Source organism: Lacerta agilis, chromosome 5 (assembly GCF_009819535.1).
Source record: "Lacerta agilis isolate rLacAgi1 chromosome 5, rLacAgi1.pri, whole genome shotgun sequence".
Lineage (NCBI taxonomy): Eukaryota > Metazoa > Chordata > Lepidosauria > Squamata > Lacertidae > Lacerta > Lacerta agilis.
Window position 1 is genome coordinate 14,906,135 of NC_046316.1, and position 19,725 is coordinate 14,925,859.

Consider the following 19,725-nt stretch of genomic DNA (forward strand, 5'->3'; position numbering starts at 1 on the left):
AACAATATTTTTAATAACTACTTTCCCCATTAAACCTATAATGGAACACTCTTTCACATAAATAAAAGCTGTGTATGATTGCGTTTGGGCAGATTAACCATCTTGGACCTAGATTCTATTACATGGTAGTTCGGGTGGGGAGGGAGTCAGACCTGGTTCGAGAAAGTCCTTAGAAACAGCATTCTTTCAGCAGTTCTATATTTTTTAACCAAAGTTAGATCAGACTATTGCTTCAACAGGACTGAACAGAACCCCAATCCTATGTAAGAAGTCACAGAAAGTAATGCTCAAAAGAAACCGCAGAAGTTAACTGCATTGAAGATCTTGTTAAAAAAAACAACAACAAAGGCTGTTTACCTGCCTAGGATTTCTAAAGGAGCAGTGAGAGAATAGCACAAAGGTTGTAACACTTGATTTTTAAACACAGGGATAAATTTAAGCCTGCCTTGCCCACAAATACATGGAGCTAGATGACTGCATTGGTATCTGACGCTAAAAAAGGGCAACAGTGACCCACCAGGGAGCTTAGTGTCAACCTTGTTTGTGGCCTATCGCTGATAACAAAACAGCCCCTAGTAAGGTTGGTGGGCTTTTCAATTCAGTCATCATTTGTGAAGGCCTGCTGCACAAGGATATTTAGAAGAAGAACAAAGTATTTACCCTACCTAAGATCTGCAGGACTTCTGACCACACCTACCATATCACCACGCAAGTGTAGAAGCAGCCCACTTGAGAGAGCTACATTAGCTCTGAGAAAACTTTCTTTTTCAGCCTTGTCCCTCCAAGAGCCCTTTCTCCTTTTGTGTCTTAATCTATTTCTTGGTTCTAATTTTAAACCCTAAGTTTGAACCTGAGCTGGTGTGCATATTCCACATTTGAGTTTGCTCTCAGGTTTGAGCTCTAGGCCTGCCCCTTGACCTCTTGCACCCTGTGAGGCTGCTCTCCCACCTTCCCAAAATAGCAGGTCACTGGCCCTTACCAAGAGGAAGAGGGGAGGTGTAGGGAGCTCAGCACTGTGTGGCAGGATTGGCTCCACTGCAACTCAATGTGCAGTGCCTCACTCTTCCTGTCTCAATAAACGCCACTGATCCAATGTTTTGGAAAGCCAGGGCAGCCAATAGGGCCCCACCTGGGCTGATTCACTGGTCTCTACTGACCTTGACCCTGTAGCAAGTTATAGCACCAAGGGGCAGGAGAATCACCAAGTATCCTGACTATTACCTGCAAAGCCCTGGGACAGAAGGAAGGTTGCTCAGTGAGGATATTTCACCATCTTGAGAAAGGTGAGAGCCATTTACTGGCAGGAAGAAGCAGGAAGTACCATGGCATTCGCTACCGTACAATTAAATCAAGATTGCTGAGAAATGTCATCGATCTAACTGCAAGGGTTATTTCTCTGTTCACCCCCCCCCCAAAAAAAAATCTCAGATGTTTTGACTGGGTAATATTTTGCTTTAGACAAAACTTTTGGGATGCATTTGGAAACCCCACAATTCACCTCAAATTTCACTTTAGCCAAAATTCTAGTAGCCACTCTACATCATATATTTTTGCACTAACTAAGCTGGGATGACTCTAAGGTATAGTAAGGGGTAGCAGGCATGCCCCCAAAATAATCTCCCAGTCCTCCATTGGCTCCCCCAGCTATCAGTCTCAAGGTCCTATGTAGCCCAGATTAAGTCCTTACTTCCCAAACTAGTTTTTTTCCGGAATCACCCCGTGACCAAAGGCTATAGCAATAAAACTTAACAGTATAATTCAAACTCAGTCCAGGATAAATACTCTTTCATTTGCTCTGAGACATACAAACACTGTCTCAACTGTGAGCTGTCTTTCTTTTGCATGACATACTGTGATGAAGTGGACAAGCAGAGTCTAGATCTTTAGTCATTAAGAACTGAGACCAAAACCCAAAAAGAAAATGTTAACAGCTGTGAACATGCAGTTAGGACGGCATGCTAGCCAGCAGATTCATAGGACACCGCAGGATTAAACCACACTTCCAGCACCAGCAGTTTCAGCATCAACCAGACTTCTGTCTACTGCTCTAATCCTTTGAAATCCCAGCATTTCTTGAGCTTCCAGAAGCAACAGTTAGGACACACAAGAGACACCCTGCTATTATTAAGCAATCAATGTTTTTGCTCCTGCTCCTCATTTTACAGTGTTCCCCCCCTATTTAAATGGCCTTATAATCTTTGCATAGCTTGCAATATGATTTGAAGTTATAACTAAGCTTTCCACCACTGATGACAACCCTTTTCTAGGGTTACCATTTTAATTGGTACATTAATCAAGAAGTTGTCAATTTGGTGCCCTCCAGATACCGCTGGACTCCAACCCCCATCAGCCCCAGCCAGCATGGCCCATGTTCAGGGTTGATGGGAGCTGTGGTTCAACAACATCTGAAGAGTCCCATGTTAGCTACCTTTGATCTATTGCCATTAATTTATGATTTGGTATGGGTCCATTTTAATCAGTTGGACTAATGACAAATGTTTTGGTTTTTTAAAGCCTGTTTTTTTTGTCCTGGAAAACCACACATATCAAAACTTGAAATGGCACCCTTGGGTTTATTGAACCCCATTAACTCAACAGATGCTGGGACAGCAGTTGCACATGGCTCTTGCTGCAAGAGGATTGGTGGTGTGTAAACCTTAACAATATGAGAAACGAGTAGTGTTAACTTCACCTCTTAAGATAGTATGCCAGGTATTTTATCTAAGGGCAGAGGGGGCGTCAATACACCAGGTCCATTATATTCGCCCTCAGTTTCTGAGAGAAGAGGAGGGGAGAAGAGAGCTTATAAATGGAATTCTCAGTTGCAGGATGTAGAATCATAAGAAGAAACCAGAGTGGAAGTTCACAGGATGGTATTTTGAGAAAGTTGGCTATAGGCTTGACAGCAGATGTATATTTAGTAGTTAGAGAGAGAGGTACAGGGAAGGAGGGTGGGGGATTGAGAGCAGACTTTTATTTTAATCAGTGTTTTATCCAGAGTTAAGTAAAGCAACTGGGAAATAACTATGCAAAGGGCATTTATTTCTGAAACACATCAGATGAAGCCTTGGAGTGGTCGAAAACAGAGCCTTCCCATGTTTTCTAACTTTTCTCTTGAGAATTTCAGAGGAAAAGAGACTGCAGTAAGCAGTTAAAATCACCAGGAGAAGGTCCAAGTGGCTGTTGAACGTTGCTGAATTTATTCTTCTGCATTGTCAAGAATCACAATGTACTGACGGAGTAAAATACAGTTTGTTCAAGTGCCATATATTTATGTATCATCTTTCTGTCCTCTTTGAGGTGAAGGAAATAAATGTCCACCATAATGCTAATGCAATAAATGTGAGCATTCACATGGGCTGTGCAAGTCAATATGCAGAAGCTTAATAAAAACAATTGTGCTAGGAGTTGTACAACATCTTTCACAAGTGCAAGGCACTCGTTGGATTCAGTTGCTGTGCTGCACAAAGAACATTAGTGTTACACTAAGAACTAGCACAGTGGTAGTTGCGCAAGTGGGTTGCCACAATTGGATAACACCCATAGAGCTATTCCATTTTACCTCACAACTATGGAGACTAAGAGATGACAACCCACTGAGCATCATGAATAAAGTAGGGATTCTAATTCAGCTTTCTATAATTTAAAAAGTAACAATATTCACATTAAATTAGCATGGCTCTTCTTTCCTTTAAGCAACATGTGGATGAATGCACATGGTTTTGAAGAGGTTAATTTCAGTCGAACTTTTCCACTGAGATGTTTCTCCCAGGCCTTTGAAATCAATATTGTATGGGCTTGCTCTGTGTCCCTCATTTTAGTGAAGTAAATCAAGCACAGCAAGGAAAACAGGACTCTCTTTGTGGTGGCCCCAATACTCTGCAGCACTCCGCTTCTTTGTGTATACATTCTACCAACAGGTGAAAGCATGTTTATCTATAAAAGACCTTCACATCCACTGTGACTACATTATTTATTTAATTTTGCACGTGCTGCTGATGTTTAAGTACAGTGGTACCCCATGCTACGTAACATGGGCGTGCTTAACTTGAACGCCCCTCCCCCAAAATCCCGAAAACCTGGAAGTAGCGCAATTTGAGCGCTTCTGCGCATGCGCGAAGTGCGCAGAAGCGCTCTGTGCATCCGGGGGTCACGTGCACTCCAGAAATGCTTCCGGGTTGTGGCCGTTCTTAACTCGAATGCCCGCAACCCGGGGTGTGTGCAACCCGGGGTATGACTGTATTTGATTTGTTGCTATTCTAGTTTGATCATATTGTTTTGGTTTTGCAATGTTTTAATGTTGTATACACTGCTTTGAGTGAGCTTTTACCAAAAAGCAACTGATACTACGGAAAGGTGAGGTTTTCGTTTGCATTTTTAAGTGAAGTGGCCTGAATGGCACTTTCTGACCTAATATGGGGACCGAAGCACAACTATCCCTCAGTTTTTGCACTTCTCTGAATTTTGCAATATGCGTCTTGGCTCAAAACAACAACAACACTGAAATGCATGTAAAAATGTGCATTTTTAGGATAAAATGTGAGTATCATAGCTATGTTGGGGCATGGGAACCTACGGCGCATAGCTCAAGGTCTTCACCACTACAATATACAGTATTGCTTAGTGGAACATCATTTGAAGCCTAGGAAAATCAGAGGAATTATTAGAAAATTTAAAAAGATCACAAGACAGGACAGTAGTCTAGATCATATGCTCTTCCAATAAAAATGTATTTCATTTGCCTGTTCTTCCAAGTCAGTTTAATAGGAAATGGTATTATTCCTTTTCAGACAGAGTTCTTCCCCTCAGCTATGGGAAATCTAGAGGCAAATTGCTAAGTAGAAGAAAAATAAAACCATGTTATAGCTCAGAATCAACATACTACGTCTAATCTATCCAAGGTGTCTTGTCAACTTAAATTACCTGTTTGTCTGTTCGTTTACACTGACTGTCTCTCCTCAGTTCTTTTTTATGTCTGAGAAATGCTGCTATTAAGTCCCTACATTTCCTTCCTGAAGGAATCTCACAGATTGTTCTTCTTCTTCATGGTAGGCTGATGATTTGGTAAGTTATGGCTTATAGATAAATCAGAATAAATATCTGAGAAGCAATAACAGACCGTGAGAGAAACAAGAGGTCTTCATAGTGCTACGCAGCAGAGAACCAAAGCTAGCTTAAAAACAAAAGGCATTCAGACATATGCCTGAAACTTAAAGAGGTCTCAGGATAAATGCTGATATTACTTAGTGCTTTTAAAAGCATTTTCAGCAACAAAACGCCAAAAAGAGTCAAGGGAGAGGCAGCCCTCAAGCTAGTCCTTGAAAGTAGCCACTTATTATGGGAAGATTGCCCAGTGTGCTTTGACCAAGGGTTTTCCTCTGAAGCAAAGGTCTGAAAATAGGCCTCAACACCTCACTCAATAATAAACTCACTCAGGTTTTTGGGGTGGTGTACCAGAAAAAAAGAATCATTTAAAATGGTGTGGCTCACAGATTTATGTTTGATTGACTGCCTGTGCTCTTATTTGATTCTTCCTTAAGCTCCTTTTACAAGATTTATCATGCAAGGGACACATTTTGACGGAAAAATCGACTGAAGGAGAGAGCAAAATGTTGCCGAACATTCCGCATTTTTGGCATGGTTTAAGAAACGGAAAAGATACAGCCGTGTTACACAAATCCATTGACTGGCTGTACAAATAAAAACTGAAATGAGAAACATGGTTGCCATTTAGCACTAGTGACTGTAGTGCTTGGGAAATGTTTTTCTTCAAAAGCCCTTAAGAGTGCAAAAGTGCTCATTCACCCTCATAGCAACTCTCTGAGGTGGGCTATTCTTATTTACACTTCGAAGATGGGGAACATGTGTCAGGGTGAATTTGCGTTATCAGGTTATGTGGTTGCCTCTCTATGAGTGCCTTGATTAGTGTGCAGACTTGTGCATCTTCTAACTAAACTGTTACTTAAATGTGGTCTGGTGTAATCCTGGCACATGCCGTCCCATATGGAAATTCCAACCTCATGCTTTAACTAAACAAGGGCCCATTTGGCAATGTTACTAGAGGCAGTTACATTCCACCTCAAGAAAATGGCTGGTTTCAAAACTATTGGGGCTACTTCCACATTGGGCTGACAGGATATAAAGGGCTGCTTTACTCTGAATAAGGATATTTTTTTTCCCAGTCTTAGGTTGCCAACTCCAAACTCAACTCTTCCCTCTCCCGCTCCCTGTCTCCCTCTCCCTGCCCCAGGGCTGCACTAGTTATGATTTAGCAAGTTGAACAGGATCCTCCACATATGCCAATAGATGAGGTAATCAATTATACCCTTTGCATCCTCCTCTCCTGATAGATGGCAAAAGCAAGAGGCTACCATTTTAGCCACTGGGCTGCATCTGGGACACAAACTGTGGTATGCCTCAGTGGCTGTCAGACAGACCTGTTGTTGTCCACCTAGAGCAGGATTATCTGTTCTGACTGGTGGTAGCTGCTTTCCAAGAACTCATGTAATGAATCTTCCTAACTTGTTACCACATATTTTTAATAGGAGATATCAAAAGCAGAGCCTATAATCTTATAAAAGCAAAGCACATACTGAACATTTACCTATGACCAAAATATTTTCCACCATCACCATGATCTACACTCGTAATGGCTTCACTCGAGCTGGTATCCTATTTTTCAAGCCACATCACTCTGGGATTCATTATTCCTACATGATCTGCCTTGGATGCTGAAAGAATCTGCATTAACCAAAAACATGACTGGGGCCCTGCTTCACTCCAGGAGCCAATGAAAACACTGGTGGGAAAGTCACAAATTTCAGATTTATTGAGAGGGAGTTGCAAAGACTTAATATCTCTCTCGCTTCATAAGAAATACTGACAACCCATAAACTCCAAAAATAATCAATAACAATTGCATTGTGCCCTTTCAGAACATTCACAGCAGGCAACAAAAGCCTAATAGATAAAGGTATGAGGCTATAAAACAGGGAGTAGAATCAACCAAAAAAATCTCTACCAAATCAAACACAACTTTGCCCAATTTGTTCCAAGATACCTAGTCTTTCACAATATCCAACAAGAAGGAGGTCTGAAAAGTGTGGAGTAGTTTATATATGAACCTCCACCGTTCATACTCAGGTAGTATCTTTTCTAATAACGTCCACAAGCAGTGAATCTGCCCCAACCATCTCCTCCTTCTAAACAGCTACACCACATTGGCAGGAGAGGGACAGAAAGACAACCCTTTCACCTGGGAAAGCTGCACAAACAGCCCACCCCCTAGGTAAGAAACAGACTCCTTGGATACAGACAGGTGGAACATTGTGACAACAATGGCCAGTGAACCAATCACTTCACTCTCTCCATATTTGAAAACACCAAGTTCTAAAGGGCAAGTTGGGCCCTGTTGCTGGTTTTAACCATTCAAGCACTTAGTAGGATTCCTGCTTATCCTTTATTGTTCTTGTTGATTGGTTACTAATGAAGAACCTTTGGTGTATCCAGAGCACTTCATATATAATCTTCCATAACTCTTACAACAACGCTGATAAGGTTGGACAGTATTATTATCCTCTAGGTGAGAGTGGACTAAGTCTGGAAGATAGCAGCTTACTGAGGATCACTAAGTGAATTCATGGCTCAGGCAAAGTTTGAATCAGAGACTTCTTCACTCACAACACATAGCTAAATCAGCTTTCTGTTAAGTACTGTGAGTACAAATTGTAGATCGTGTTGGTGATAGGGACAAAAATAGTCTCTAACATAGGTCTGCATTACTTGAGTCCCACCAGATGGAATGCAATCCACAAACCATGTGGCATGGTCCACCAGAGGCTCAGCGAGTCTCTAATTTTACAGCTTGCCACAAGGCTGCAGAAAGTGAGTGCTTGTCAAGCACCAGGCAGGTCAAACAATACTGCTGAACTACATTTGGCTTGGTGGGTAATTTGAGTTGTGAAGGCCTGCTCTAAGCCTCTATGCCAGTTTTCCAAACTGTGTGTTGTGACATGTTAGTGTGTCAGCTGCAGTATGTTGGTGTGTTGCGTGAATGCTCCCTGTGCTGTTTCCGGGGCTTGGAAGGGGTTAGTTTAACCTCTGGTTTATTAGTAAAACTGGATTACTGTGCCATGAAATGATGCATGTCTAAAAAGTCTGTCACCGACATGAAAAGTTTGGAAAGCTCTGCTTTTATGCCAACATGCAGAATAAACCTATGCCTGTTGACTCAGAAGTAAAACCCCACTGAAGATTCTCTAGTAAGTGTGCATGGTATTACAGTCTTAAAGCATTGTGGATCAAAACTATACTGTCTTCAGAATGGCAGTCTGCTGACATATAAGCCTGTTTTATGCTTTAAACTCTGCATGGCAATTTTTTTTAAAAATAATAATACTTAAATAATATGCATAAACAAAGGAGTTTAATGTATGTTTCTTCCCGGGAGAAGGAAATGCACACATAATTTTAGGACTCTGAGCAACATCTTTCAACAAAGTTTAGAGGCTCCAGATTTTGCAAATGCATTCAATTTTATCTGGAAACTTTTTGACATTAGAAATTGCAGAACTGTAGTTTCTCATTACGTTTGCTGCCAGAATCTTTGCTGAGCTGCTCAGCTAAAGACTTATATTGCTAATTATTACCACATGCCTCCTATCCCATGCAATGGAAAACTTATTGGTTCTGACAACCCATTCTCTCAATGTTGAATTCCAAAGGAAAACTCAAATTTTTGGCCAAACATAACATTTCATCAATCTTGTTCTACTGACTGCAAAACCAATATCAAACGTAAGATGCTAATGGTTTTTTACTGTGCCGTTCCCAAGCTTATGTGCTCTGATGAAAGATGTACGTGAGCAAAGGGCTTCTCCAAAGTATTTAGAAATTAGCTTTTTGAACCAGGAAACAATGCATAAAGTTAAATTGAACAGTCTGTGCACTGATGAGAGTTCAGCTTCAGTCAACAAAATATACAAGCAAATAGAAGCAGATGAACGGAGACAAACAAAGAGTATGTTTAAAAGAAAGCAAAAGCCCCCAGAGGCAAAACAGACTTAAGCAAGCCCCCAAGCTAGCAGTGTAGCCTATGAGCTAGTTGTTAAGAATCAGCAGGAAGTGGGAATTTGAAGATCAGGTCTAGGTTTAAAGACAACAGAGCACTGCTGGGTACCAGTGACAAAATAGCTTATCTTACAGACTAGCTTCTTAAAAACTCTATTTATCAGGGCAAATGTAAATGGATGAGATATGACTATAATCCTGTTACATCAAAGTACTTTGTTCAACGTTTAAACTTCAACTGCAATCCCATTCATTCCTCCCTGGGAACAAGGCCTACTAAACTGAGAAGGGCTTATTTCTGACTGGATGCATTCTGAAGACTTGAACTTGTTCAAGGGTAAAGAAAAGTCAGCATTAAACCACCACTAACACTTGGGGAAACTAGATTAAAAATGAAACACCTTTAACCTTTAACACTGGCCCACTTCACAGGTGACACTAAGCCAAACCACATTACTGTGAGCAAGCAAATGTCTTGGTTCCTAAAGAGAAGATCACAACCATTATGTTCTTCCTCTGGTGCTACTGTAAGCTAAGCAGTGGTTGGATTAGCATTACTTCTGAACCTGGAATCATGGTTTACCTCCCCCAGACAAACCATGTAACCCGTGGCTACAACTTCATGATTTGTCTGCAGCCAGATAAGCCATGGAACCAGGTTTGGATGTAAAACCAACTTGCGTTAGAGCAACGCGGCAGCATCAGGACCATCTCTGGGAACCTATGTTTGCTCATTTGCCCTAAACCACAGTTTGGCTTAGCATTATGAGCAAACTGGGTCAACGAGTCCTGTAAAAATGAGAGGTGAGACACACACACACAAAAAAAAACACACTAGAGGAGATGTTCAGAATGATTAAGTCCTGTTGAAATCAATTGGACTTCGAAGTAACCAATGAAATAATCCTTTCACAGCATTCCATTGGACTTTATAGCTTTTCTTCTCATAGTGCAGAATAAGGCGGTAGAATTCTGGCCTGTACTACTTCAGATTGCAGGCAAGGAATGTCATATTTCTGAATATTCTCCTATGTTTCTAATACGTAATAAATTTCTGCACTGGAGAAGGTTGGACCAGATGACCCTCGCGGTCCTTCCAACTCAACAATTCTATACAGATATAGAAAATGTTACTTTACACATGCAGAGAGGCTGTGGTTTTTTTTTAATGCAGCAGAGCATTTAAAAAGCCAGTCTCTGATTAACAGCCTGAAGTTATTGTGACTGACTTATGCAGGATTCTACCTACTGTTTTTAAGTTCTTTCAGAGGCATTTCAATCCCAAAGTTAAATTTCACATTTAGAATTGGTGAGCATGCACTTCAGGGCTCCAATAATGTCTGAATTTAACAGGGCTTGTACTTGTGAAAACTTCCTTCACAGCATTAGGATTCAACATTTTTTTCAATGGATTGGGCTCATCACATGAGCTTGAACAGGGAAAGGAGAAAAAAATCTCACAGTATTTAACTACTGTATTTAAATAAATTGCATCTAAAGAAGGACGTTCCAAAATCCTGGAATGCTATAGACAATGCAAAGAAGTACTAGTTTGGAATGAGTTAGGATAAGATTATAGGTCTTTTGGAGTTTGTCAGATGTGGAGGCAAAGAGGGATGGATCATGCTCACATCACATCAAAAAGCGACACAGTAGTTCTCACCTCCTGTCCGCCCCCCTCAAAAAGACACCACAAAATGGGAAAACGTGGTTTGTGGGTTGAGAGTAGCGGCAACAAAGTTCATTAAAAGGAAATAGTTTGAATGTTCACTTTTGTATGGTCTATCTGCTACAGCAAATGGGAATTTAGTTTGTTGACTAGTGAGTTGAATGTTGGGTTAGCAGACGAGCTCTTTTCATCTTTTGCTATGGAATGGCAGAACACACACTGGACGGAAGACAAAAGGAAACAAGGAGACTGAATGAAGATATCAGGGTGCAACTGGGAAAGGTTAAGGCCGTGTTCAGATTTTCTGAGGCAAATTCTTGTTAATAGTATGCTTAAGGTAACCATTATTTTTTAGATGTGAATTTAGTGCAATTAATTTCTGAAAATTAGTAGAACACACATCATTACATCATTAAATCTCTCTGCCACCCAAAAAAACCACTTTAGTGCTGATGTTATATGTGTATTTATTCACTATTTATAGATAACACTGTTTCTGTTTTGGAGACAGAGACAAGTTGTGGCCTGGTTACCTGGCCAAACTGTTGTCAAATCTTCAGAAACTCTAGCTTGTTGTTAATAAGGGTCATTTTAAAAACCAGACTAAAATAAAATTTATTTTATCAGCAGAAAATCCAATCAGTGAAGGGCTGCATCTGACAGCACTTTTGGCATGGGTTATCTCAACATCAATATCAGAGTCACTTGAAAATAATTAGGTATGTCCCACTATCACCAATGAAACACATTTTTTTCAGGGAGAGATAGAAAATGTAAGCTAGTTTGTCAAATGCCCTGAATGCAGATGAATCCATATATGGTCTCTTGTGACATTACCATGGGAGCTGATTCACTTACAACATTCCCCATGCAAGTAGCTTGGATACGAGTGCTCAGTAAAAAAAGCAGCCACAGAAGTAACCCCTCACTGACATGGATATATTTGACGCAACAAACCTCTTAGTCCTATACACTGACTTCAAATTAATAATAGCAGGGTCATCTTCCCGACTGTGTTAACTGAGTTCTAGCATTACCAGCAGTTCCTTTAGAGAACAGGGGAGACCACTTTGACTTGTACCTTAGTATGGCCCAGGTCTCTTAATATGCAGTGTGACAACTTAGGGAGGAAACGACATTTGATGTCAACAGGACACACACACAAAAATGGCACGTGGGCAGGGAAGGAGGGAGGGAGAGAGAGAAAGAGAGAGAGAGAGTGCATATCAGGGTGTGTCCGTGAGTCAGATGTCACCACCATGGCAGGTTCTTTTAACGTCACACAAGCACACCTGGTCTTCGTCTCTTTTTGGACTTACTTTCTGCCTCGGGTTGAGTTAAAAGTCCCTCCGTATTTCTTCCGGTTAAGGATGAGAGCAGCAATTTCTGGCACGTAGCGCGCAAACATTGCCTACATGCGTGAAACAAAAGCACAAAAAAAAGAAAATGGCATGCAGAGAGTGTTCTACTGCACCAGAGGCAGCAGAGCCTCTTGGAATACTTACTTTCTTCCACTAACCGCACTATAGGAACCACCATATTTCTTGCGGTTTCCTATTAACTCTATGATTTCAGGGACGTAGCTGGCAAACATGGCCTAAGGAAGAAGATAGGAGACAGAAGAAAAGACTAAAAAGAGAGGCCAAAGAAAGGGGGGTGATGAATATTTTAAGATATATCATCTTTAAGATCTGAAAATGCAAAAGGCTTAGATCTATAAAAGGTGTTTTTTCCCCCTTCAAAAAGGTTTTAAAAAGGGTTTTGTTTCCCCCATAAAATTAAAACGAATAATAAATGTCGGGTCTCAAAAGAAACGCATGTCTGGTCAACTAAAGAAAATGGTCAAAAGAAGGAGAAAGGCACACAAAACAAAACAAAAAACAAAAACAAAAGCCAAGAGCAAAATGAGGTCAGAGTGGCATCTGAGTGATAAAAGTGCAGCTGCACGGCTAACACTTTCTGAAAAGGGGCAAGCGGGGATATTCAAACATTATACACCGCTCAAAAAAAAATAAAAACCTCCACCAAGACAAAACGAACCAAAATATGTATTATTGCTAAGCTGATGCTGCTAATTTATAAAAGAAAGACGAGGGCTTCCTCCCCGTTACCAAAGAAAACAGGATGGTAGCAGAGGCTTTCCTCCACACACATGAGAATGAACAAGATGTAACTTAAAACGTATTTTTAAAAGTTTGTCTTTTAAAAAAGTTGGTAAGAACATGTAAAGATGTAAAAGCGGGGTGATGATGGTGGGGAATGGAATCTGCCATGTTTTGTCCAACAAACATTTTGCTTGTGGCTGGACACTTCTAAGAGCTGCTGCCAGTGAACTTGGCCTCATTTTTTGGCACACAAATATGGCACCTCATTTGGAAATAAATGCATATAAAATACTGCATTTATAATGCACTTAGCAGATGCAACATCCCCAAGAAAGAGATGTGCACAAGGTATACAAAAATACGTGAGAGGATTCAAAAAAATACTTCTGTGGTTGCATATATGTACATTACATATATTGTGGATTGAAGTCAATAAGTTACTTACCTTAAGGAATGAGAAAAGCTTAATGCTAAGGGTGCTGTTTAAGACAATTTAAGACAAAAAAAATTGCAACGGTTGCCGCATTGTCTTTAGCATTGACAGAAAAATAAAGAGGCAATTTGATTAGATACAAGATATGTACATCTACCTATCTATGCAAATATTTTCCTTCTCGTCGTTCAGCACGTACTTACTCAGCTCCTCAAGCACAGCAGAGACTTGACTGACTCATCTTAGGAAATTGGCAATGACTGCCTGAGTTAGTACCATGTTACTCCTTGTATGGTTGCCATGTGTCGACATGAAAGAGAACACAGTTTTGCCATTGTCTGGAACGGGCAAGCGGCTCTTTAAAGGTGGTCCTAAGCCACAGTGTTTGTTGGAATATTGGGAAGGAACACAGAGGGGAGGGAGGGTTCTTGAAACCGCAGCTAATGTTAACAATATTGCTATCATAATCACCCAATTAATGCACTGCCAGTAACCGCTAACTGGAAAGTTCATACTGAGAACTCCTAAGGCACTTTTTCTGTACCTGCATGCATTATAATCTTAAGCATACCACCGCAGTCATAGTTTAGTTATAAGTCAACAGCTTTGCATAATGATAACTGTGCATACATTATTATTATTATTATTTAAAAATAAAAATGTGTTGTTACTCATCGATTCATTATAATTACTACACTAAGGAGAAAAAAAATCCAGCAGAAAATAACAAGAATTTTACCAGTCCCCCGAGGATGAAGAAGACCATGAAAAGGCGACCAAGGGTTGTTTTTGCATAAACATCTCCATAACCAACAGTGGACATAGTAACCATTAGTAAATAAACACATTCCCAATATGTAAGCGCTTGGTTATTTTGGAAGTTTTCCCATGGATCCCCTGAGTTCTCCACCTACAATGAAAGAATAACAGCAGATGAATGATTCAGGTGTACAGACGCCCACAAGGCTGAAGAACACAACAGCCCCTTTACAAAGCTTTATTGCATGAAGTTAAGGAGTCATTGGGTGACTGAAGGCAAATTCTTTTATTTCTAGCTAGCAATTAATAGCAGCATTACAGGGGGCTGTTGGGATGTTGAATGAAATAAAGACAGTAAAACACTATAAGTGTTCCCCTGATTTTACATTTACACAGGTCAATTCCATTGATTCCTATGGGGAAATTTCTAATGTGTTCCCGACTATGGAATGTTTGCCCCCCAAAGCAAAAAACAACCCTCTGATTTGTCTGATCGCTCCCCTCCCTTCTCCCTCCCTCTGTTCTTCAGTCAACCTGCAAAAGGGAAACAAGGAGGAAAGAAAATAATGTTCTGTCCAGATATCTGAATCCACTGTGTGTGTATAGCGAGGTTTGGGTACTAATTCCCTGAGTTTGGATAAGGGAAGTATACCAGGTGTGGGTTTTGGATTTACACTGGGGAGACCCAGGCACAAATCCCTATTCAGCAACAAAGGTCACTGAATTATCTCTGAGCCAATCCCTATTTCTAAGGCAAATTCATCTCACAGGATGCCTGTAAGGATAAAGCAGAGGCTCAAGCCCTACCCCAAAACTCTGGAGGAGGGCAGGATGGAAATGCAGTGACTAATGCACAAGACAACTGGGGAAGCTATTACTGCAATATAAGGCACTTTCCCCCATAAGAAGCTGCCTTATTACTGAGTCAGACCATTAATCCATCCTGCTCATTGCTGTTTACACTGATGGGCAGCAGCTCCCCAATTTTTCGGGGAGAGGCCCCTCCAAGCTCTACCTTGAGATGCTGTGGATGGAAATGGAGACTTTCCGCATACATGGCACTGAGCTGCAGGGCTTCCCAAGCCATAGCAAACTTTGGCACACCTGCGCCCACCGTCTGTCTGTGCAATAATAATTGGCCACTGTGCTGCTCACAACTGACCAGAGCAGTCGCACAAATTCCTGAGCAGGAAGAGGGTGGCAGCAGCTCCCATGTCCCGGGAGCCGGTGCCAGAGTTCTGACCACCCGCAGCAGTAGCAGGTGTTGATTTTCTGGGGCTGCAGAGGCAGGGAAGGATTTGAAACATTCGGGCCACTGCTGCAACAAAGATTCGGTGACTGTCACTCAGGGATGCGTTTCAGTGAACGGAAATGGTCCGTATGAATCGAATTCCCACCAACTTGTTAGCTGGAAAAGGTTTCCATATATGTGAGTTTCAGCCATGTATGACTCAACAGAGCACTAGGATTCAAGAGATTTATTTAGCCCTTACCAATGGGAATATGTTTGTTAAAGTAATGTGCCTCAAGTGATTTGTGCCTTGGCCTCAAAAAGAATTGCTGAATGCTGACTTAAGGAAGAAACAGAAAGCATTATTTATACAACAATTAAAGTATCATTTAAATATTTTCTCTCCCTCTCTCTTAAATATTAGTAACATATAAAGTGCTTGTTAGAACATAAGTGTTTTTTTCATGCATTGCCTTTGGTGACATTTCCCCCCTCCCTTGCTGTTATTAAGGAAACACTACCATCTAGTGGTTACATTTTGTTAATGGCAATCTCAGTAAAAAGACTCCTGTGATTGTAGAATTATTTTTAACTCTAGGACCAAACAGCACAGTACTAGTTACTCTGTGATGGCTCCCCCCCCCCCGTGGCAGTGAAGGCTTAATCCTTTCATCTGCCCCTCCCAAGCAGCTTTTCTCACCAAGAGGAAAAAGGTTCCTGAAAATATCTGGAGGTATTTATCAGGAATCTTCAAATGGCTGTGGATTATTGGCACATGCTCACAACACGTCGGGGGGGGGGGGGGGACACAGCTCTCCTTTACAGCCAGCGGTGTACCTGAGCCATCACAGAAAGTGTGAAATGGCTTCTTGGTGCCTCTTAAAATTCTTTAATTTATATTTGTGTCAGTGCTTTGGCCTGGGCAAGCCAAGTTTCACATAAATGGCAATAGCAATGTGAACATCCCCAAGTAAGTTTTTTTCTTTCTTTTTTTAAAAAAAATACTTACCAAATGTATAAATCCAGCTGCTGTCAGCCATGTGCTAATAAATATTGAGCACAGATTCACCAACTTGATGGAATTACTGATTTAAAGAAAGGAAGGGGGAGGGAGACAGAAACAAACAGTATGTTTTCAGAGTTTATGTTTTAGTTGAGCATCTTTTACTTCAGTGTTCTTCAATCTTGAGTCCCCTTTTTAAATGTTGTGTGTGTGTTTTTTTGGGGGAGTGCTATTGGGTTGTTGTTGTTTTTATTTTGATTATGCATTTTGTGGTTTTATATTTTGATTTTATTCTGTGAACAACCCTGAGGCCTCCGGGTATAGGGCAGTATATTAATATTAACAACAACAACAACAATAGATGCTGTTGAACTACAAATTCCATCTTCCCTGACCACTGGTTAAGCTGGGGTGATGAACATTGGAGTCCAGCCCCAGCCCCCAGAGCTGCATTATATTCTGTGGAAAAAATAACAAATGTGTATAGTGAACTCCACCAAAAAATCAATCCCTGGTGTGATATGGAAGTTCTCTAATGGCTCATTCACACACGTGAAAACTACCAATGAATACAGTATTTCAGTTCATATTAAGAGCACAGGTGTGTGAACCAGCCTAATGCTTCAGACATTTGCATCTTTCTCATGGCTCACTTTGGTGCAGTGGAGGTCCAGTTTTATGCAGAACTGTGTCCTGCCTGTAGATGCCTTTTCTCTTTTCAGTCAGGGTTCTAAATATAGATGGACGGATTAGTCACCAACATTTTCCTGCTCTTTAAGCTCTTTGAGACATCTGTGCAATCCCTGATTCTGACTGAGTCCAGTCTAAGCCCCTGAAGTTGTACTAAAAACCTCTTTTAAACCAGCAGTGAGGAGACATAAATAATCAATTCAAATCTGTTCACTTTATTCAGTTTAATACATCATGTTGTGTGTGTGGGGGGGGGACAGACGGGACACAACAACCCCTGAAAAACAGTTGTGCAACTAGGTGAAATTGCAGATGACTGTCTTAAGTGCCAATAAGTAATGGATTTGTTCTTTATAGCACCGGGTGAATTATTGGGATGTTGTCAACTGTTCCTTGCTGAGATCCAGCTAGAAGACATTTGAACACTGCAGCAGGCACCCACAGATGTATACCCTTCACTGGATAATAAATTGTGTGCAAATGACTGCTGAACAAAAGAATCCTAGTCTGATCCAGTAACTGAGCAGGGAACTGTGAACTGGGAGCAGGGAATTCAGATTAAGCCACTGCATTCCCTCCCTGTATCACTCAGCTGATTAATGCTGTCGCCTCAGCTATCTGACCAGGTAGGGACCAAGTAAGGGTGGGAGAGATATTTGATTTTGTTTGCATTTCAATGAGAAAATGAATGCACCATATTTATATATATATATATATATATATACTAGCTATACCTGGCCACGCGTTGCTGTGGCTCAGAGTGGTTAAGTGGATGCAGGCCCGTTTCCCTGCTGGATTCAGAGTTGAGGGGTTCCTGAGGAAGGGGCCCTTTCCCTCCCCTCCCCCCACTCTCAGACATCCCCCCACCCGGAGGGGAAGGAAACTCTGTTTTCGCCTGCCTTCGCACAGCTTCTTCCTTTGAATTCCTGCCTGCCTCCTCTCCGTCTCCCCCCCCCCGTACCGGAAGGAGACCTCGTTTTCGCCTGCCTCCCTACAGCTTCTCCCGTTGAACTCCCACCTGCCTCCTCTCCTAGCGGAGAGGGTCCTTCCCCACATTCCCCTCCAAGGTCCCCCCTCAGAGCAGCCCCGCTCCCCTGGCAGATTCAGAGTTGGGGGGTTCCTGAGGGGGGGCCCTTTCCCTCGCCTCCTCCCTCTCTCAGGCATTTCCCTCGAATATCTCCCCCCGCCCCGTACTGGAAGGAGACCCTGTTTTCACCTGCCTCCCCTCAGCTTCTCCCGTTGAACTCCTGCCTGCCTCCTCTCCCAGTGGAGAGGCTCCTTCCCCTCCAAGGTCCCCCCTCAGATCATCAATCTCCCAATCCCCCCTTTCTTCTTCCCTCAGAAACGGCTCCTTTCATTTTTCCGCCTTCCCTCTGACAACCTTGTATTGCGTGTGTCGCCCAGCAATACCCTATTGGCGGAGCCACCCTCAGCTCCCCCTCCCCCTCCCGAAGTGTGGTCTTCTCTACCATGTGTTGCTCTATAGCGTGTGTTGCTTTTACGTCCAACAGATGGCGCTGTTTTTGCCGAAAACCATGTTTTTACCTGTCACAGGTGTGACATCTATATAATATTTTTACATAAAAACATGCCAGGATTGGAACGCAACGTTGTGTCAAAATTTCAAAGCAATCGGTACAGAACTTTGGGAGATTATTGATTAGGGACAAACGAACATTTACATTTCTATTTATATAGATAAACTGAAACACAATTATACTTTGAAATTTTCACTTTCCCAAATGTTGTGACGCAGCTGACGTGTATGAACATGCATCTGTTGGTGGAAAGTGCGAATAAAAAGGCACATATTTGTAGAAATACTGTACAGAAATTATAATGAATGGGGAAACTGCAAAAAATGTGTGCATTAGTTAAAACTACATACTAGGAGAAATTTGCACTACAATGCTGGCAAATGTTCATGAGGATTTATTTATTTATTATTATTATTTTAAATTGAAACTGCTGCAAAAAGGTGGATAACTGGATTTAACGTTGGAAACAATGAGCAACGGAGGATTCAATTTAACCTGGGGAATATTGTGTTATAATTTCCTGATTATAATATTAGAGCTTCTGTCTAAATTTATTACAGTGGTACCTCGATTTTCGAACAAACTCCATTCCGGAAGTCCGTCCGAGTTCCGAAACATTCAAAAACCGAAAACGGAAGCCTCAAAATGCAAGCCTCAATACAGAAAACTCAAAATGGAAGCTGTGTTTCCTGTTCGACTTCCAAGGCGCATTCGAAAACCGAGGTACCACTGAATGTTCCTTTCACACTGCAGTATCTTGTTGTGTGATGGAACTGTGGCTCTGTGATCAGTATGTTGCCCTGGTGCACTAAATTTCGTTCAAAACATTGGGCATTGGTATGCCACAAGCATAAACATCATTGGACAACATTGGCATGCCCTCATGCTTTCTGCACACGTGTCCTTCTGTATCGCTATGATTCACCCACAAAAACAGCAGGAAAGAACTCTATGGTTGTCTACTGCTCCACATTTCATCACTTTATGTTCACGATTTTCTGGGTGAATAGGGTGGCAAATGGATCCCACCCCCACCCCCCCACCCCCGGAAGCAATTAACATGGAAACAAGCACTGAACTTCCACTATATTTCCAGAAGTGGCTTTAATAATAATAATAATAATAATAATAATAATAATAATAATTTTATACCCTGCCCATCTGGCTGGGTCTCCCTAAACAGGGCTGCCTTCAGATGTCTTCTAAACGTCAGATAGTTGTTTATTTC

At 41.5% G+C, this 19,725-nt stretch overlaps 1 protein-coding gene across 14 annotated transcripts in view; it reads right to left on the reverse strand.

The window, feature by feature from the left end:
- The window catches only part of LOC117046593 (calcium-activated potassium channel subunit alpha-1), a 588,284-nt gene that overhangs the window by 236,289 nt on the left and 332,270 nt on the right, over window positions 1-19,725 (reverse strand). For all 14 annotated transcript variants that reach the window (XM_033148697.1, XM_033148690.1, XM_033148689.1 and 11 more), the window contains exons 7-9: window positions 16,276-16,351; window positions 14,016-14,186; window positions 12,244-12,335 (exon numbers count right to left, since the gene is read on the reverse strand). In XM_033148697.1, coding sequence (XP_033004588.1) covers window positions 12,244-12,335; window positions 14,016-14,186; window positions 16,276-16,351 — 339 coding nt within the window. The remainder of the gene's footprint in view (window positions 1-12,243; window positions 12,336-14,015; window positions 14,187-16,275; window positions 16,352-19,725) is intronic.